Raw genomic sequence first — 22,209 nt, forward strand, 5'->3', positions numbered from 1 at the left:
AGCCGTCTGGGACATGGAGAGGTATTGTAAGCAGGGCTAAATATGGACGCGCCGGTACGGGTCAATGGGGAAGAAATGCCACTTTTGCAACGTTTCCTGTTTTCCTTTTTTGTCAGTCAGAACTGTTTCTTGTTTGTGTATGTAGCTGCTCCATGAATGAAATGTGAGGGAGGGGGGGAAAGGAAGCGGAGGGATGCAAGATAATGAATGGAATATAGCAAATTGTGTCAAGTGGATGGGAAAAGTAAACCCAGTAAAATGGACTGCAGGGTTCAAATGTGATAAAGTATTATACTGTACGCTTAAATATGGAACAGTGGCAGAATATGTTTCAAATCAGCCTTAACATATTCCATTTTCTGCCCTGTGAATGGGTACTTTTAGGATACAGTATTAAAATATAGCTACCTGACATCATTCCTTTTAATATTGGCTTGTTAAAAAATGATTTTATTGTGTTATTATCAGTTCTAAAAGACTTTCTGGTCTGTAAAGAGGCAAATCATAAAATGGAAACAAAGAAAAACCTACTTCATTTTAAGCATTTTTTACCTAAGGACTGAAGCACACGTGCTGGAAGACACAGCCATCCCAAGGACTGTTGCTGCTGTCGTTGATGGAACTAGCATAAATAAGTACGTATATATCAATGTGCCGGGAAATGAAGTTCGGGTAGTGTTTTAAATCATCAAAATGTGTTATCATGACGTGTTATCGTGGAATTAAATAAACTCCACTTCTTCCTACTCTCTTTCAGACATGCTGAATTGTGCAAAGCATTTTGAAGCATTACCACTACAGAGCATTAGGGGTGTACCATTCATCGATATATCAATTTATATTCCTGTGATCCAACAACATCGATATGTGTCTCCAGCATCTTTGGGACGAGATATATCGATAATTATATAATAATAATAATAATCGAATTAATCAATAGTAGGAAATTAAGGGTTTGATTTAAAAGCATTGCTGGCCTGATGGATATAGGTTGATTGTTTTTTTTTGTTTTTAGCAGTTTTAAAGATAAAGACGTTAAACGTGCGTAAGAGTTTGAGTTGGTGCAAGTTGACAATTCATGAAGGACGACTGCTGTGGACTTTTTAAAACAAATCCCAAGTTATTATATATTTCGTAGTACGGTTGTACTTGGTCTATGGGTCGATTACAGCTTTTGTCTTGATTGGATGTTAAAGCATTGGGAACCAAAGCCAGGATTTTGCACAAAATTTACTCTAACTTCTTTATTACTTGGGGTAGATAAGTGAATGAGGTATCAAATTAAACTTCATCATGCTTTATCGGATATAATTAATGGCAGACTTGATTGAATTCAACTCATTCTACCTGAAGTGTTGAAATAAAATGTGGATGCTTTTTTTACATTAATTGTTTTTTACTTGTTTGTTTTATATCCATAATTAATTGAAACATAATTCATTCATTCATTCATATTCTACCGCTTTTCCTCACGAAGGTCGCGGGTGTGCTGGAGCCTATCCCAGCTGTCTTCGGGCGAGAGGCGGGGTACACACTGGACTGGTGGCCAGCCAATCACAGGGCACATATAGACAAACAACCATTCACACTCACATCCATACAATTTGGAGTCACCAATTAACCTAGCATGTTTTTGGAATGTGGAACATGCAGGCTGAGGTTGGAATTGAACCCTGGTCTGCTAACCACTCGACCGCTATGCAGGCCTTTTTGCACATTTTCATATTCAAATCTTGCAATATCATCTTATAACTTTCTCATATACTATGTTCAGGCAAAATGTGTAAACAATGATAACACAAATATAACACAGACTAGGGCCTCACAGCTAGCAGACTCGGGTTCAATTCCACCCTCGGCCATCTCTGTGTGGAGTTTGCATGTTCTCCCCGTGCATGCGTGGGTTTTCTCCGGGTACTCCGGCTTCCTCCCACATTCCAAAAACATGCTAGGTTAATTAGCGACTCCAAATTGTCCATAGGTATGAATGTGAGTGTGAATGGTTGTTTGTTTATATGTGCCCTGTGATTGGCTGGCCACCAGTCCAGGGTGTACCCCGCCTCTCGCCCGAAGACAGCTGAAACATAATTCCATTAGAAAAAAAAACAATGAATGAAGGAAACTTTCTGTTCGTTCGGTATCCAGGTATTTTTTTCACAGTTTTATTGAATTTTTCTCTAAAAAGTTACTGAATCGATTCGAATCCTGTCATTCTAAATGAACCGATATCGTCTCTGAACGGTATCAGCAACGACAAATCGTTCCACCCCTGCAGCGCATCGGTGCTTATAGGGAGTATTTACTGTCAGTAGTGTTTATGCTGATTTCAATTCAAACAGCCCACCCCCCCCCCCCCCCCATGGGAAAAAGAATGAAAGGATACTCTGAATGGACTTCTCATTCCCATCTGATAGCAGAACTTCCTTCACGTCAGCACAAACGGCAACCTGCCAGAAGAAGAAATGAAGCAACATGAACAGAAAAGGAGGATGAAAAGGAGGAGGAGAAGACCTGAGACAAGGCAAACATCAGAACACAAGAATGACATATTTGCAAGAACGCCTCTTATAGTGAACCGGACCCCCTCCTTGCCTGCCATTTTCCCTCCCACTCTCTCTCTCTCTCTCTCTCTCTCTCTATCTATCTTCAGCCTATTTCTATGTCTGCATTATTTTAATCATTCAATCAAATCAGTCAATACTTTTATCACGGTGGCTAGCGGTGGGGGCTGCTATCTTGCTATCACTCTGTTCAGTAATTGCATTGTGACAGGGGGATGATGGCAAGTGCTGAGCCTTTTCATTTGACGGCGGGCTGTTTATCGGGCCGAGCCATCACTCCGTTTGCCGCTGTCACTCTGCGCTCGGCTTGCCGGGCCTGCCTGATGCCCTTCATATAACTTTGCGGCGTAGACTGCCAGAGAGAGAGAGAGAGAGAGAAAAAATGGAAGAATGGATAGAGCACTTTGTGTTGCGCAGTGTGTGTGTGTGTAGCAAATCTGGATAAAAAGGTGTGTGCTTACGTATAACCCCTTTTCACTGCTTTTCAAAAATATATCACTCACTTTACGTCAAGTTTTGTGCAGCCACGGACGTACACAAATCAAAGCCTGTGTTATCTTTCACACACAATAAACAAAAGTCATATGTGAAGCATGTAGGCCACACACACACACACACACACAATATTCATATATACATGCATGCTTTCACACACACATGTTCAAGGCCTGCAGGGTTTTTGTGTGTGTTGGGGTCCCAACACAGCGACGTGTGGTCCCACCATCTGCTCCAAAGCAGGAAGTGACCTCCGGGTTGAACCGTCCGGCTGAAAAATCAGGAAACCCAACCTGGCAACTAGAGGAGCAGTGGCCCGATACCTGCGCTGTCGCACACCCACAACGGTACACACTTTGTAGTAGTAGCACTGCAGCACTCTTAGGGTCATAATGTTAGACTCATGATGCAGTGCAGTACACGCTATGAGCGTTGTTGAAGGATTAGTGCATTTTTTCCCCCCAATAATTGGCCTCAAAGTACTGACTGATTAGGATTCAATGTACGAAGTCATGTGATTTGATTAGGTACATCTGTATCGCGGAGTTAAAGTCTTTTTTTTTAGTGAACATTCCCAAAACATGTATTAATATTGTTGCTGTTGCAAGTGGGGCTTATAATAGCGGCGCACACGGGGGGAGAAGCGGATTTACGATAATTAGCGTATTTGTCAATAATTTACATCCATTTTCTATGTCGCTTAAGAGGGTCGCGGTGGGTGTGCTTGAGCCTACTCCAGCTGACAAAAGGCGGGGTACACCCTGGACTCTTTTTAATAAATTCCCAAAACTTTTTCACAGAAAAATGAAATAATGTAAGGGTCATTTTGTAAAGCATCTTTGTGATATACAGGTGAAAAAGCTATTTATTATTATGAACTTCAGTTTTTTTTTATTTTACAAATATTTAAACTTTCTACTTACATAACCAGTGTACTTTTTCATTTCTCTTATTATGACTATTTGAATAATTGTGCGAAAAATATAACTTTTTTGCTACAAAAATTAAAACTTTGAGTTTTTTTGGTATTGTTTCTCAAAATATTACCACTTAAAAATATTTATTTTTCTTTAATATTTCAACTCTGTTACTAAAATGTTTTTTTTGCATATTTTGAGCTTATTCTTGTGAAATTGCTTACAATATTTTAAGTTTTTTCTTCTCATTTTTTCTCACTAGTTTGATTTAATTCTCATAAAATTAACTTTTTTTTAATTTGTTCATTAAAAAAAAATTGCAATGATTTGAACTTTCTTGTTGTTGTTCGTCTTGTAATTCCGACTTTATTCACATAATATTTAGTTTTTATTCTCGGAATATTATACATTTTTCTTCAACCTCATCATCCAAATTGTACAACTTTACTATGAATGAGTGAAACTATAGCAACTGAACAACGACATCCAACATTAAGCCAAAATAATCGAAACCCAAACCATGACCACTAATAATGCAGCTTAAAAACAATGAGCATGGTGTCAGTGACATATATATGAGGTTGGGCGGGGGGGCGGCGGAGGTGAAGGAGACGGGAGAAAGCCACGGATTCCATCTCCAGCAATGTCAAAACACGATGTATTGACTGGTGAGAGATAAAAAAACGGGCTTTTACACACACCAACACACACTCGCACACACCATCGTGGCAAATCGATGGGACACTGATGCCTGCTATGTGGAGGGGGCCCTTAAGACCCTTGGATAATAAAGCCTATATATCTTGCTAGTGTGTATCAAAGTGTATCAGCAACTGCTCCATACAAGCTGGTGTTGCTATGTAAATTAGCTTGTGCTAAATTGAAGTCTATGGAGTCACTGAGACAACTGCCACTCATTGACAATTATCACTAATCATCCAACGAGCAAAAAAAACTGCATGACGTGTGTGAGTGTTTCCTCTCCAGACTCATATGAGAGTAATTTTTCCGTCCAAGTAGAGAACACTTAAGAAAAAGCATGAATGATGATTTATCATCTGCATGTACACTGTCATCTTCATCAAATGATAACACACACACACACACACACAAATGTAGCCCTTTTCAGCCAAAACAAACCATGTGTTCACTTACCATGAGTCCGGCAAGACAAGTCATGCCTCCTCCTAACTCGCAAATGGCGCCCCTGAGAGGACAGAGTGGGAATGAGCTTCAGCGTGTTGATTCAAACACAAAAAACTGTTATATACAAACATGTTAAGGGTTAAACCGACTGGAAGTGGGTCGCAGGTCGCAGGTTAAGATGATGAAAATTTTCAAAAATGTTCAAACCCACTTCCCTAAAAGAACCCCCAGGTGGGAGCAAGTCAGTGCTCAAGTCTCAAGTAAGCCTGAAGTCTTTAATGTCAAGTCAAGTCTCAAGTACAGACGTGTACACCCAAGTCAATGCAAGTCTCAAATACAGATGTGTACATCCAAGTCAATCTCAAGTACAGACGTGTACATCCAAGTCAAGTCTCAAATACAGACGTGTACATCCAAGTCAAGTCAAGTCTCAAATACAGACATGTACATCCAAGTCAAGTCTCAAGTACAGACGTGTACATCCAAATCAAGTCTCAAGTCTCAAATACAGACATGTACATCCAAGTCAAGTCTCAAGTACAGATGTGTACATCCAAGTCAAGTCAAGTCTAAAATACAGACGTGTACATCCAAGTCAAGTCAAGTCTAAAATACAGACGTGTACATCCAAGTCAAGTCAAGTCTCAAGTACAGATGTGTACATCCAAGTCAAGTCAAGTCTCAAATACAGACATGTACATCCAAGTCAAGTCTCAAGTACAGATGTGTACATCCAAGTTAAGTCAAGTCTCAAGTACAGACATGTACATCCAAGTCAAGTCTAAAATACAGACGTGTGCATCCAAGTCAAGTCAAGTCTCAAGTACAGATGTGTACATCCAAGTTAAGTCAAGTCTCAAGTACAGACGTGTACATCCAAGTCAAGACAAGTCTCAAGTACAGACATGTACATCCAAGTCAAGTCTCAAGTCATGATAAGACAATTTCAGTCAAGGGAGGTTAGAGGTCAAGTATTTCCAGGTCATCCGGCTAAAGTTCGAGTCAGATCCCGAGTCAATGTCAAAGTGTAGTTACAAGTCTTTGCTGATATTGTCAAGTCCCAAGTCATGAAAACTGTGACTCGAGTCTGACTTGAGTCCAAATTGCGTCCACACCTGAACAAAGTTCTGCAAAGTGTGTTAGGACATTGTGGCTGTCATCAATTTTCATCGCTGAATGTTTTTGCAGTCGGGCTGCACGGCGGACGAGCCGTTAGCACGCAGGCCCCACATCTAGGAGACCTAAGTTCAATTCCACCCTCGGCCATCTCTGTGTGGAGTTTGCATGTTCTCCCCGTGGGTTTTCTCCGGGTACTCCCACATTCCAAAAACATGCTAGGTTAATTGGCTTGATTTGTACTGAAACACTAGACAGACACTTTGTTGGAATAATTTAGCATTTGTATACTAAAAAAGGTATTGTAACCACGGGGTTAAACGATCAATTCAATCAACATGTATCGTCAACTGGGAGGCTCAATCAGCAGGACACATATAGCGGTGCTGCCTGTCAGCCTCCCTCCATCCTCTCCCTGCTTTCATCTCACCTTCCCCGCCGTCTCAGGGCCAGTGTCCACTTTCATCCCTCCCGCCTACCCCTCCCTCCACTCTCCAGCTGACCTTCACGGCGCTACGCTAATCAATAGCCCTCTCTTCCTGCCCACCTGCCTCTTGAATGTTAAAACAGGAAATCAAAGGGTGACGCTCCACCTTGAGTGGAAATCAAAGTTAGGCTTGGACGCTTTTCAGTGTCGGTGATGCTGGGTGCGGAAGAAAAGAGCAAAACACGGGGATGCGTGTAAATGATGATGTCAGCAACTCATTTAGTAGCTTGTATGGATGAATAAATAAATATCATCGGAATATCAGGAGTATCTCAATTCAGGGGGGCGTGGAAAAAGTCTCCTTGGGGAGGCATTACAGAAAATAATTGAGAACCACTTCTCTATGCAGTGCAGCGATGTTCTCGCCTGCTTACCTGCCTGCTTTTTTAGGCATGTGATGTCATTTTTTGCGTGTTAATGTGAAGGTGAGGGTGAACTTACTTGAACATGTGACGGTTGTGCAGACAGTAATGAGCCATGGCCTCCTCCGACGGCCACACACCTGAGAACACACACACACACCGAATATGAGCATCAAAATACACAATTATCACGTTGTTAGTGGTCTAAACTTGGGATGCGCCGACGGATCAGCCAATCAGTATCGGCCAATTTTGGTGGAAAAGCATGTGATCAGCATACGCCGTCAATGATGACAAGAACAATCACCTTTGGGTCACACTATTGCTTTTACTATAGTTATTTTGACACACTATAAACCTTGCAATCCTCACTCAACTCGGTGTTCCCAGTGTCACTTTTCACCTCTTATGATGAAATGTGCTGCACAGTGGTTGAGTGGTTAGCACACAGGCCTCACAGCTAGGAGACCCGAGTTCAATTCCACCCTCGGCCATCTCTGTTTGGAGTTTGCATGTTCTCCCTGTGCATGCGTGGGTTTTGTCCGGGTACTCCGGTTTCCTCCCACATTCCAAAAACATGCTAGGTTAATTGGCGACTCCAAATTCTTTAGCGCGCAGACCTCACAGGTAAGAGACCCGAGTTCAATTCCACCCTCGGCCATCTCTGTGTGGAGTTTGCATGTTCTCCCCGTGCATGCGTGGGTTTTCTCCGAGTACTCCGGTTTCCTCCCACATTCCAAAAACATGCTAGGTTAATTAGCGACTCCAAATTGTCCATAGGTATGAATGTGAGTGTGAATGGTTGTTTGTCTATATGTGCCCTGTGATTGGCTGACAAAAAATGAAAACATGATTGCTGCATCAGACTGATATTAGCGTCCACTCCACTAGTCTAATTTACTACTTCATCCTACTACTTAAAAAGTAAGTAAAATATGCTTTTATGGTTAGTCACATCATATAGCCAATGGCAGGGGTGCAGCCAATAAGTGGGGGCACCATTAAAAATTAAATATATTGGAAAATGTACTGTTAATCCATGTGATTGGTATCGATATCGGCTGATGTCACTCATGGATGACTGGAATCAGCAGCCAAAAACCCTGATGATCGGAGCAACGCTACTATGAACCAATATAAGTATATCTATGTTGTGTTTTCCAGCTTGGGCTTCTCTGGTGGCTTCCACCTTTCCTTATGATCCAAGTCCGTCTGTCTGTCTTTCTTAAATCCTCTCTCTCTCTCATCGTACATGTGTGTGTATGTGTGTGTGTGTGTGTGTGTGTGTGTGTGTGAGACAAGAGGTCCACTGGGTGATAATCACAGCATGCAGGCCTATCTGGCTTATCACCTACTGTCAGCCCTTCTCCTTCTGCTGTGCATGTAACACACACTTGGATGCTCGGTGCTGTGATGTCTCACACACACACACACACACACACACACACACACACACCTTGGCAGTAGAAGAAGCAGAAACATTCATTTGAATAAAAACTTCAGCTTTCTGCCTTTGAAGAGGGATGCATGTTGGTAGCGTCGCATGTTTGCCGACATGTAGGAGCTGTACAGAGACAAGACAACAAGCTGGGAGGTGAGGTGGGTGGGGGGGGTTAGAAAGAACTGCAGAAAGTGAGTGAGCAAAGGAGGTACAGGAGGAGATAGAAGACAGTAAAGAGGAGAGCAAAAACCAGCCAGGGAGAAGGCGCTAGTCAATATAATAAGCGGCTTACAAAAGCTCCTCTCTTCAAGTCATGGGGCGGACATCAGCGCTCACTCCTCCCTCACTGTGTGTGTGTGTGTGTGTGCGTCTATGTGTGTGTGTGCGTCTATGTGTGTGTCCTCGCTCCTGCTTGCCAAGATTAGCTGGAGCAAGCAGGATTTAATAATGCCTATTGATAAAGTGTCCAAATATTCCTTTTTGTCATTAGAAAAAAAAAACACATACATTTTTGGACTTGACAGCACACACACACACACACACACACTGTACATAAATAGAATGACAGCCAAATGAGAAGTGTGCATCGAGGGAGTGTCAAGATATATACAGCTTAATAAGGTGACATTTTGAATTTGGTGTCTTTTTCTCCTTCGGTCCTCATTGATGGTAACCGTTGGGCTTCATCATCGACTGGTGCAACCTTTTAGTTACTAAATCGACTTTATTTATTTGTACTACTTCTACTTCCTTGTTGGCTACTCAATACAAAGCATCAGGGCCACACTAACCAGGAAAAAATAACAGCAGAATAAACTCATATATTGATGGGAATAAAGAATTAAAAAAAATAATAGAGGGGGGAAAATCAGATACATATATTTTACTACAGTAATTAAAAAATGTGTAAGTACGATGACAATACTATTGTAAATTGATGAGAATAAATTTGCAATATCACAAGATTAAAGTCTTTCATCAAAAACTACTACTAACTATAATGACATTAAAGTGAAAGAATGATTTATATGTTCATATAAGGAGAAAAGTAATATATTACAGTCAAAGTCCAAATTTTACAACAGGAAAGTCATAAAATATATCTAATTAAAATTTATAAAATAAAAATAAAAATAAAAATAAAAATAAAAATAAAAATAAAAATAAAAATAAAAATAAAAATAAAAATAAAAATAAAAATAAAAATAAAAATAAAAATAAAAATAAAAATAAAAATAAAAATAAAAATAATGGTTTTATTTCATTTGAACATGCATCAGATTACAATTGAATGCATCACATAATCAGTTCACAATTCCACATGTCCAAAAGGAGTAGGAAGAAGCAAAACTTATTAAATCCTACCCCTCCATCTGGTACTTTTACAATCAGTAACTGTTACATTTGTTCACTTCCTGCTTTCCTAATATAGTTTAAGGTTTTTTTTGTCCCGTACGGAAGTCAAAGTACGAGGTGATAATAATAATAATAATAATAATAATAATTATTATTATTAATTAATTTAAAAAAAAATATATATATATATATATATATATATATATATATGTATATACGTGTTGGGGAAAAAAATCTATGATATTACAAGTTAAACTTGAATAAATGGACTTTTTAATGTATATAATGAGAGACTAGTTTAAGGTCCCTCACCTGCAGCTCCGCCAAAAGGCCAAGAGGTTAAACGGCTTGTTCTGCTGGACTAAATCTGGACACTGCGCTTCATCCTTTACAATAAGTGCATGTCAGCTATTGTGTGCCTTAAAGTGCATGCTAATTCCTCCACCTCTGTCTGCCCTCCTTTAAATTAGCCGCCCTCGGGTTCATAAAACGCAACAGCGCCCTGACGGTAACCTTTGACCCAGGTATTGATGGTCTGGCCAGCCCCCTTTCCTCCCTCCTCTCCCCCCGCCTTCTCCTTGACAGCCGGCAGAGTGAGGTATAGAAAAAATGGAGGTGTTGTTGACAACAGCAAGCACCATCACTTTATTCTACTCAGGATAATTTAAATGCTCATCAATCCGGTGCACAGATTAACCATCTTCCGTATAAAAAAAATTATATATGTGTATGTGTGTGTGTGTGTGTGTGTGAAAGCAGCACTAAGTAATAAAGCTTTGTAAAGCATATGTCAATCTGATGGTTCAGACTCCAATAACATTAATAGCCCAGGGTGATAGTAGTGAGCATGCCTGTGTGTGTGTGTTGTGTGTGTGTGTGTGTGTTTGTGTTTTCACCTCCCAGGTAGAGAGAGGTGCTCTGCAGGAAATGAAGGGATCAAGAGTCGAGAGCAGATTACTCTTTCCTGCGGATAATGAAATTATTTCTCACCTTCAATTACGAGATGAGGAAAGCGCGCATGTGTGTGTGTGTGTGTGTGTGTGTTTGTGTACATCCTTGCATGTGTATTTGTGTGTTAACTTAATGTAGTAAGTAATCAGCGGCAGGCGCTAACCTGCAGAGCTCCGAAATCCATGTTGTGAGGATTAATAAGGTTGCTGGTTAATTGGGTACGTTTACGCGACAATAAGGGAGCAAAAAGAAGAATGTTTTGTCGCTGAGGTTTTTTTTTTACAGTTTCAAACAAACCTGAAGAACCCCGCGGGGCTCGGAAAACTGTAGCTGAGGATTAATGAGGCTGCATGTTAATTGAGAAATGATGAGAACATCACAACATACATTTAGACCAAAAGGTTTGTCAAAGGGAAGACAAATATAAATGAATGTGAATGGAAGACGCTTTTCTAGCTTATTAAATATATACGTTAACTGTGCTTATGCTAAGCTACATTCTTTTCATCCCGTCATGTGGTCCACATTCTGTCAGTCAAGACACAGGGCGGTCCTCGACCCAAATTACGGCCCTTGCTGGTGTGCAGACTGCAGCGCAATAAAGACCTCAATTCCTTCAATGCCAAAAAAACGACCGTTTAGACTTAGCATCAAACATGGGACATTGAAAGGTAACCTGGTCCAGATGCTTTATCATTCAATGGAACGCTACCGCTTCAAATGGTACAGGGTCGTCAAAAGGCAACCCTCATTTCCATCAAGGAGAACATGCAAAATCCACATAAAGTTGCTAAAGCAGAGATTCGAACCCAGGTCTTCCCTATCTCACTCAGCCACTGCACAACCCCCATTTTATTCATTCATTCATCTTTTTCCTCACGAGGGTCGCGGGGGTGCTGGAGCCTATCCCAGCTGTCTTCGGGCAGGAGGCGGGGTACACCCTGGACTGGTCGCCAGCCAATCACAGGGCACATATAAACAAACAACCATTCACACTCACATTTATTTTGTTATCCGTCAATTAAATTTTTTATGCCGCTTATCCTCATTACGGTCGCGGCGGTATGCTGGAGCCTAACCTAGCTGACTCCGGGCAATTGGACAATTTGGAGTCACCAATGAACCTAGTATGTTTTTGGAATCAAACCCAGATCTTCCCAATGCCCTAACCACCCATCCACCGTGCAGCCAATATAGTAAGTATACCAAGCATACTTCTTTCATTCATTCATTTTCTACTGCTTTTCCTCACGAGGGTCGCGGGGGTGCTGGAGCCTATCCCAGCTGTCTTTGGGTGAGAAGCAGGGTACACCCTGGACTGGTGGCCAGCCAATCACAGGGCACATATAGACAAACAACCATTCACACTCACATTCATACCTATGGACAATTTGGAGTCGCTAATTAACCTAGCATGTTTTTGGAATGTGGGAGGAAACCGGAGTACCCGGAGAAAACCCACGCATGCATGGGGAGAACATGCAAAGATGGCTGAGGGTGGAATTGAACCCTGGTCTCCTAGAGGTCTGCCCGCCCCCATTTTATCCTTACTAAGCAAAATGTCGACATATAGCTTTTAAGCAGACAATCTCCATGAATGCCCGTGTAAAGGCCTCGCTCCTAAAGCTCTCATCCGTTGTCGGCGGCCTTGTGACCCGGGTCTCACCCTGGGAACTCCAGGACTATTAAGGCCAAGAGGCTAGCACTAATCTGAGCTCAGTAGCTGTCAGTAATCACAAGCAAAGAGGATGGAATTACCCGTCCATCCCTCTGTTTTCTTCTACTTATCCACAAGAGGTAACCCGGTAACCCAGACATCCTCTTCTTGGTGTATTGCTCAGCTGGTGGGGATCAGGTGAAGGAATTAGCTAATAACTGAGGAGGATCCAGGTAGAATTTGGAAATAGCACCTGAAATAACTCAGGAGATAAGCCACTTTAACACAGCGTGGCTTGGGACCACTCGAGCACTCTCACCAACAAAACACTTTGTTCATTAAATATTTCAAAAAATAACTTGGCTGCTGTATTTTTTTTACATTTTTTATGCAGACATCTGAAGTTATGTATTTTGTTAAAAAATTATAGATTAAATATAATTATTTTTTTTTATATTATATCAATAAAGAAATTAAACCAAATTAAATAATAATTAAATTAAACCTGGTAACTGATGAGCGAGGCAATGATTACAAAGTTATAAAATAAAAATAAATATAAATCAAAACTCAATTTCATGTAATTTAATGCAAATATATACATAATGATGTAGGTTTTATTGGTTTTAAAAAGGTAATTATTAAATATATATTTTTAATTCTTTGAAAATGATGACAAAGTACAATTTCACTTATTTATTTAACATATATACTAGGGATAATTATCGATACCGATCATTATTGGCTCAAATTCAATATCGGTTGATATCGGCTTATTTCCAATCATGAAATCCGATATTAAAAAAAGTACTGTTCATTCCACCACAGGATATATGTTACACATATCGGTATCAGTATCGGCTGATATCGGTATTGGAAACTGAGAGTAGGGCAATATTAGTATATTGGTTTTCGGCAAAGTACCCAATATCGGACATCCCTAATATAAACATAATAGTTGGAGAGAAATCGTAATTTGTTTTAAAAGTAATTAAAGAAGACGTAGTACGTGAGGAGTTGAAGGTGACGAGAGAAGCAGGAAGTCTAATTAAATTGACGACTATTGGACGTCCTGGGTGATGATAGAAATAAAAAGATGATAAAGAAGCAAGGAGAAGGAGGAGCAGGGTAGAATGGGAGGGGGGGGTTACAAGAAGGAGGACACATCGAATGGCGAAACGTAGACAAGCGAGACGATGTCAAGATGGGGTTAAGTGTGCCGTGATGTTGCTTTGTTGCACACACACCTTCATGTTGTCTACACACACACGGTGCCTCTCCTCAGGGCCCGGTGTGTGTCTCGGGGGCCGTGTGGCTCTCTGGCGCTGATCCGGCTCCACATTAAGCGAGGCCTCAGATAATTCCTAAGCCTCCTCCATGGCCGATCCAATAAGGGATAAGGCTCTCGGTTGGCCATGATCAACTGACAATCTGTCCTCTCACACGGCTATTTTAGTTGGAGGCTGGGATTACCCCAGCCCGCCTCCATGGGGGACACACACTTCACAACACCAGTGCGTGTGTGTGTTGTGTGTCCGGTTGTGTTGTTATTGTGTGACATGCGTGCAGAGGTAAAAGTGTACTGATGAGTAAAACAGGAGCGTGTGGCTCCGTGGGAGGTTGATATCGACGTCATTGGAGAGAAACTATGTCATGTTTTAAAAGGTTTTAGTAAATTTTGAGCAACTTAACTGCTGATAAAAGGCGGGTTAGTAAATACAAGTGTATTGGTTATTTGTCCTGCAAAATAAACTTAACTTAAAACTATAATCAAAAGGCCACTGATGCACCACTGGTTGTGTTTTACGCAGGCAAAAGAGTCATTGTTGCCTTGTTGCGTTTCTTCTTGTTTCTTTTATTACCATTCATTCATTCATTTTCTACCATATATAGACAAACAACCATTCACACTCATACCTATGGACAATTTGGAGTCGCCAATTAATCTAGCATGTTTTTGGAATGTGGGAGGAAACCGGAGTACCCGGAGAAAACCCACGCATGCACGGGGAGAACATGCAAACGCCACACAGAGATGACCAAGGGTGGAATTGAACCCAGGTCTCCTAGCTGTGAGGTCTGCGCGCTAACCACACGACCGCTGTGCAGCCTTTTATTACTAAGCAAGCAAAAAAAAAAAAAAGAACAAAGGTATCGTCTCCTGTTGCCTCTCTTGCTCTGGTACAACCCCCCCCCCCATATAAATAGATTTCAGGTGCCTGTGGTGTTAGCCAATGAAATAAACCACAAATAAACTACTAATTAACACCCCAAAAATATGATAAATAACAAATAAATAACTAAAACATTATCAAGTAATCCAAACAAAACAACAACAACACCAAAAATAAATAAACAGATATTAGAAACCTTGGAACACACAACTAAATAGCTCCTATAACAAGCAATCACAAAAGACGACAAAAATCCAATTATTTAATTACTTATTAATAAGTAAAAATAAAATAAAATAATAAAAATAAAAATAAAAATAAAAATAAAAATAAAAATAAAAATAAAAATAAAAATAAAAATAAAAATAAAAATAAAAATAAAAATAAAAATAAAAATAAAAATAAAAATAAAAATAAAAATAAAAATAAAAATTGCACCCCAGAAATTCCAACAGTGGGTTTCACCATTGCATTTTTCTGTAGTTATTAAACAAGAGTGCTCCAAGAGCAAATGCCTCCTCCAAGGACCCTACTGTAGATATGTAGCAGAAATTGGTCGTTACGGTCAATGATGCCCCACAGCATGTCTGCCCTTTCCGGTAATAAATAGCTCCTTCTTAAAATGTGTCTGCAAAAAAAAAAAACTGTGTGGCATCCAACTTGGACCATATCCACCAGGTTTTAGGGAAATCGGTTGATTCGTTTTTGTACAATTTCCGTGCAACAATAAACCAGGAAGTTGCCCACCATAACATTTCTTGTACCTTGTGCTTGGTGAAGGTGAACCGAAAACAAAACCGAAAACAAATAGTGGAAAACGTTAAAAAAACGTTAAAAATTCAGCAAATGCATTGCTCAATAGCCTTCCATTCTGTTAACAAGGCGCCTGTTGCAGCCGCAAAGCTGCCATGCAAACACATGTCAACAAGCATGCTATAAGCTAACCACCCCCACCACCCACCCACCCGGCAGCTTTTCAGTATAAAGCCATCAATGGCGTTCAGGTAACTCCAGGTCACGCGCGTGCTTCTAATGACTATGAGGCACAGTAGATTGTTAATAATAAAGGCAACAATAGGAGCAATTATGAGCCAGTGAATACACCCGGGCGGCGAAGATAGCCTTTCCGCAAAAAAAGGAGCAAGCAGCGGCAGCGATAAGCATCGACATTGTGGGCAGACAGAGTCTTGCCTCGGAGACACTCCTGATCCCTTTTTCCATTGGAATAGGCTCATTTCGACGTGCGCTCACAGCACACTCGTGCACACTCTTGGAGGGACCTTGCAGGGCTTCGATAAGTGTGGCCGCACGCTCTCTCTCTCTCTGAGTAAACAGCGTTTTTGGATTAGGCAGAGTATAATGAGAGCGGGGGGCTATCTGCCCGGCGCGCCTGCACTGTGGGCCCCTGCTCCTCTCCGAGGGGGCCGGCACCAATCTTTACTCTGCTATTTATCCCCCCTCCTCTGATAGCTTACTTATCTGCCGCAAAATGCCAGCTCGGGCCGGGACTGCCTGTCTGACGGTCCCCGCAGTGTCTGTCTGCGAGCTTTCCACACCTGTCTGTCCATCTGTCAACGTGCAAGAACGCAGAACCGACGCTTATTTTATCTGTCCACTGCCAGTCTGTCCGGATGACACACTATGCCCCCCCCCCCTCCCCGACACGGCAGTATTAGCTATGGAGTGCTTCTCCTTACCCACAAAAATCTTATGGTCTATGTATTGGTTCCGGGTGCATTAACAGCAGACGGCTTCACGTAGTTCAATCCTACTGACAGTGATCGACAATTAGTACAGTGTAAGTCAGCCCGAGATAGGCCACAGCCCCCCCCACCCCTCCATTCCACCCCACCACCGCTGTGACCCTAAACATGATAAGGGGTACAGAAAAGTGACGGATGGATGCATCATTTTAAGATTGGACATAATACAGCTGTATACATATCTATTGCAACTCTTGTGGAATTGAAGTATTTGTTTTAATTTTTCTGTGCCAAAATTAAATAAATGATTATATTCTTTTATTATATTCTATTATTATGATTATTTTGTATTTTATTATATTTATTACCATATTGCTCCCCATTAATTCTCAATTAAATTAATGAGAAAATGTTATAACAAATTTGATAACAAATTTTCCAGCCATTTGTGGAATTGAAGTTTTTGTTTTAATTTTTCTGTGCCAAAATTAAATAAATGATTATATTCTTTTATTATATTCTATTATTATGATTATTTTGTATTTTTGTATTTTATTATATTTATTACCATATTGCTCCCTATTAATTCGCAATTAAATTAATGGAAAATTTTATAACAAATTTGATAACAAATTTTCCAGCCCCTTGTGGAATTGAAGTATTTGTTTAAATTTTTCTGTGCCAAAATTAAATAAATGATTATATTATTTTATTATATTCTATTATTAAGATTATTTTGTATTTTTGTATTTTATTATATTTATTACCATATTGCTCCCCATTAATGGAAAAATTTGATAACAAATTTTCCAGCCCCTTGTGGAATTGAAGTATTTGTTTTAATTTTTCTGTGCCAAAATTAAATAAATGATTATATTCTTTTATTATATTCTATTATTATGATTATTTTGTATTATATTTATTACCATATTGCTCCCCATTAATTCTCAATTAAATTAATGGAAAATTTTATAACAAATTTGATAACAAATTTTCCAGCACCCCCCACAAACGTTGTGAGGAAAAGCGGTAGAAAATGAATAAATGAATGAATAATTAATTTAATTGTATTTGTATTTATAGACACAGACCGACTTATTGGCAACTTAATTGTCCTTAAAGGATTAAAAAAGAATTACAAGATAGCTATCTATAAACCAAAGTACAGTTAAAATATCATATAATATAAATTCATTTTATTTATTATATTTTCAATTAACTTAAGATAACTATAATTTCAAATAATAAACTATTAATCAGTTTGTAAATGTCATTACTTTTTTTTTATGCAAAGTCAACAGAATGCATTTCAAGTGTTTTTTCCAATGTCAAAACGCCGCCATCTAACAAAATAGTGAGCTATTCATTTAGCATTTAAGGTGCATGAAATGCTTGGAGATATTTATCTGCCATTGTAGATATTAAAGTGCCAAATGGTGGACAACCATTATATTTTCTTAAGTATTGACTTCGGTTCCCAAAAGCCTGAATTTGACCCTCATGGTTCATGTATTCTTCACTTAGAAATGATGGGAAATGTTAATAAAATAGCCTTCCCTTGATGTGAAGGGAAAAAGCCCACATATCCAGGATGTGCACCTTTATGGAGGAGCATTGGAGGAGGTGCACAATGTGATGCTGATCTTTTAACCTTGGCAGACTCCTGAGTGCCATTCTAGTCATTTTTTTTATTTTATTTATTTATTTTTAACCAAGGCCGTTAGCACTTGTGCTAACACTTTGAGTACCTTGGAGATAGAAACTGGCTATTTAAGTGTCTCTTTCTGTCTTCCTCTCTCTAAGTGCCCTATCTGAGGACGTAGTAGGTGATCACGGAATGCCACAAATGTTCTGTTTCTAGCTCCGTCCATCAGCTCCACTTGTCCGAACATCTCTCTGGAACGCATACATTGAGACCAGTTGAAGAGTACGGTGCTGCATCCGTCACAAACATAAGGACGTAAAGGCTAATAGACATATCAGCGCCATATGAAGAAGAGCGGCGGCAGCTCGAGTGACAAGGCGAGATTAAACTGGCACGCACTAACGCCGACTTGATTGCATCTCACCCTCGGAGGACGGCCGGCATGTCAAAATTGCACGATGTCACCTGCAGCCTTGCTTCTTGAATGTTAATGTAGCAACAATTACAAGATTGGACAGAAAGGAATGATGCTAATACGATCAATTGCAAGAGCTGTATACCAGATATAGAGTAGTCAGTGTACAGCTTCTATAGCCAGATAGCTTGACTCAAGTGACTCATTTATTAGTTTATACATTTTTTAAATCAATTACATCTACTGTAAGAGGTCCTGGTGTAAAGGTTTGTGGTGACGTGTAAATTCCAGTGCTAAAGATAACCAGTAGAGCAGGGGTACGCAAACTACGGTCCAGGGGCCACATGCGGCCAACCAAGCATTTGAGTCCGGCCCGGTATTTCAACTTTCAAGTCGGATGCCTTATTCATTCATTTTCTACCGCTTTTCCTCACGAGGGTCGCAGGGGTTGCTGGAGCCTATCCCAGCTGTCTTTGGGCGAGAGGCGGGGTACACCCTGGACTGGTGGCCAGCCAATCACAGGGCACATATAGACAAACAACCATTCACACTCACATTCATACCTATGGACAATTTGGAGTCGCCAATTAACCTAGCATGTTTTTGGAATGTGGGAGGAAACCGGAGTACCCGGAGAAAACCCACGTATGTGAGGAAACAGGGATGGGCAAGCTACGGCCCGGGGGCCACATGTGGTCCACCAAGCATTTGAATCCGGCCCATCAGTTGCTTTCTAAGTATTTCAACTTTCAATTCGGATGTCTTATTCATTCATTCATTTTCTACCGCTTTTCCTCACAATCGGGTCGCGGGCGTTGCTGGAGCCTATCCCAGCTTTCTTCGGCCGAGAGTGTACACCCTGGACTGGTCGCCAGCCAATGACAGGACACATATGGACAAACAACCATTCACACTCACATTCATACCTATGGACAATTTGGAGTCGCCAATTAACCTAGCATGTTTTTGGAATGTGGAAGGATACCGGAGTACCTAAAGAAAACCCACACAGAGATGGCCGAGGGTGGAATTGAACCCTGATCTTCTAGCTGTGAGGTCTGTGCGGTAACCACTCGACCACCGTGCAACCCAGGATGTCTTATTTAGTAAAAAAAAAAAAAACATACTGTACAATTAAATTACATATTATGATGTGGTCTGATGTTTAAAGTACTCTGAAAAAAATTCTATTTCTGAAAAAAAGGACATGAGAACACAAACGCTGATAGTATTTTTAGTATCTTTTTACTAGACACTTTTACAGATAAAATTAGACAAATAATTCAAGGAAAATTATTAGCATAAAATAATGTGTGTGTGTTAAATATATGTTCTGGACCCCCCCCCGGACAATTTTGTTAACTCAATGCAGCCCACCACTCAAAATATTTGCAACCCCTGCAACAGAGACTGCAGCCATTAGGTCAGACTTGAATTGTGACTCTCTAGCTCGCTATACAATCTGCACACAGACTACTCTAAAGTAATATCCAACTTTCATCTCTATAATATTATCCCTTGACAAGATATACTAAGAATAATAAAGTCATGGCAAAGAGATGGTGAATGTTGGGACGAGGAGGATGAAGGCATAAGAAGGTGACAGCGTGGAGGGTGACATTGCTGGGAGCTCTGTGCTCCAAAACGGAGTGCTAAAATCATTTCAGCTCTGATAAAGCTCTGACTGCTGCCGCAGCGCCCAGGGATGTCTTGCCCCCCCCCCTCCGCTCATCTGCCTCTCCAATGAAACGCCAGCGCACCGACAGCCTCCAGGCAGATATCCCCCGCAACCCCCACCTTTAGACATGAATGTGAATACCACACACTAACTTAGCTGGAAAAACACACACACGCACAAACACACACACACGCTGGCCTCTCATACCAAGTTTGGAGTAGTAGAGCTTCGGATAAAGAGAGAGCAATTGGAAGTGAGCCCTGAAAGAATTTTATGATGGCTGTTTGTTAACCCTGAACTGGTGGCCAGCCAATCACAAGGCACATACAGACAAACAACCATTCACACTCACATTCATACCTATGGACAATTTGGAGTCGTCATTTAACCTAGCATGCAAAGAAGAACATGCAAACTCCACACAGGGATGGCCGAGGGTGGAATTGAACTCGGGTCTCCTAGCTGTGAGGCCTGCGCGCTAACAACTCGAGCTGAAAATGCAAATGTTATTCATTCATTCATTCATTCATTCATTTTCTACCGCTTTTCCTCACGAGGCTCGCGGGCGGTGCTGGAGCCTATCCCAGCTGTCTTCGGGCAAGAGACGGCATACACCTTGGACTGGTGGCCAGCCAATCACATGGCACATATAGACAAACAACCATTCACACTCACATTCATACCTATGGACAATTTGGAGTCGCTAATTAACCTAGCATGCAAAGAAGAACATGCAAACTCCACACAGAGAGATGGCCGAGGGTGGAATTGAACTCCGGTCTCCTAGCTGTGAGGCCTGCGCTCTAACCACTCAAGCCGACAATGCACATGTTATATATATTAAAATATAAAATGTAAATATAAAAATGTATAAATCAGTAATAAGTAATTTTACCTCAGTTTGCAAACATTTTTCTGGTTAGCATACCGGTTAGCGCACGTCTTGTCATTTCAATCAAAAAACCTCCTTGTTAGCATCCTTAGCTTGGTAACGAAGTGGCAACCGGCACCATATGTCAGCAATGCCGCCCGTCATTGATGTCGCCGGTCAATGATGTCATCAGCACTTGACTCTCAAAATTGTTTCCACAAAACACGTGTTTATACTTTAAAATAGTCTAAAATAATTGTGCATAAAAATGCATATAAATGAGGAATGAAAGGGATAAATGAACATTTAAGGTCACTTAAATGGACCCTCAATGAAGAAATAAGTGTTCCCAATGAACAGCAGATTGATGGCTAAAATAGGGTAAGGATTCTGGATCCATGGAGTGAAACACTGGAGGAAATGTTCACTCTTCCTGGGTGATCTTGTCAATGACTAACAAACAATAGCTGCGATACAATAGCACATAGGAAGCAGGACGTGCTGGGCTTGCATAAAAAAGACTCTGGAAGCGCTCACACCAGCTTCCATTTTGGCCCTGGGCGGCTCTGCAGGACCTCCACTTTCCATAAAGCCCCATAGGCAGATCAGTGGCCTCCCAGGGCCTGGCAGCCATGATGAGTCGGTTCAGCGGCCGTCTTCACGCTAAGCTGATTGTCTGTGCACAGCTAGCATGTTGTGTGCCAAAGCACGGCCCATTTCCTCATTTTCCCCATGCGTCCTTTTCAAATGTCCAAGCGGGGAGGACCTCGGCCGGGGAGGAAGAGGATGGAGTTTTGTTTGGGCTACGTCATTGTGGACAATGTAGCAGGCGAGGGGGTTTATAGAATTTTAACATCAGAGATATGAAGAATTAAAAGCATAAGGCACAACATTGTTCGATGCTGTTGAAGGGTAATTCACTCATTAAAAGTGATCATATCTATTTTATTATGGGCTTGCTCAGTTATGACTTAGCATGTTAGCATTTTAGCTAATTTACTCATGTCTAAAGGCAAATACATGGAATGATGTGGGGACACGATCGGACTGCCTGGACACTTTTGGGACTTGAGGCTGTCTTGCTAGGTGCTTGCATGATGACTGTTAGCATGTTAGCATTTTAGCTAATTTACTCATGTCTAAAGGCAAATACATGGAATGATGTGGGGACACGATCGGACTGCCTGGACACTTTTGGGACTTGAGGCTGTCTTGCTAGGTGCTTGCATGATGA

At 40.8% G+C, this 22,209-nt stretch overlaps 1 protein-coding gene across 4 annotated transcripts in view; it reads right to left on the minus strand.

Annotated features, from left to right (window-relative positions):
* The window catches only part of camkmt (calmodulin-lysine N-methyltransferase), a 152,827-nt gene that overhangs the window by 75,426 nt on the left and 55,192 nt on the right, over positions 1-22,209 (minus strand). For all 4 annotated transcript variants that reach the window (XR_009120352.1, XR_009120353.1, XM_058058249.1 and 1 more), the window contains exons 4-6: positions 7,164-7,224; positions 5,129-5,180; positions 2,384-2,447 (exon numbers count right to left, since the gene is read on the minus strand). Coding sequence is in view for 2 of the 4 variants with exons in the window: in XM_058058249.1 (XP_057914232.1) it covers positions 2,384-2,447; positions 5,129-5,180; positions 7,164-7,224 (177 nt within the window). In the remaining 2 variants the exon portion in view is untranslated. The remainder of the gene's footprint in view (positions 1-2,383; positions 2,448-5,128; positions 5,181-7,163; positions 7,225-22,209) is intronic.

This window comes from Doryrhamphus excisus, chromosome 20, assembly GCF_030265055.1.
Source record: "Doryrhamphus excisus isolate RoL2022-K1 chromosome 20, RoL_Dexc_1.0, whole genome shotgun sequence".
NCBI classification, from domain to species: domain Eukaryota; kingdom Metazoa; phylum Chordata; class Actinopteri; order Syngnathiformes; family Syngnathidae; genus Doryrhamphus; species Doryrhamphus excisus.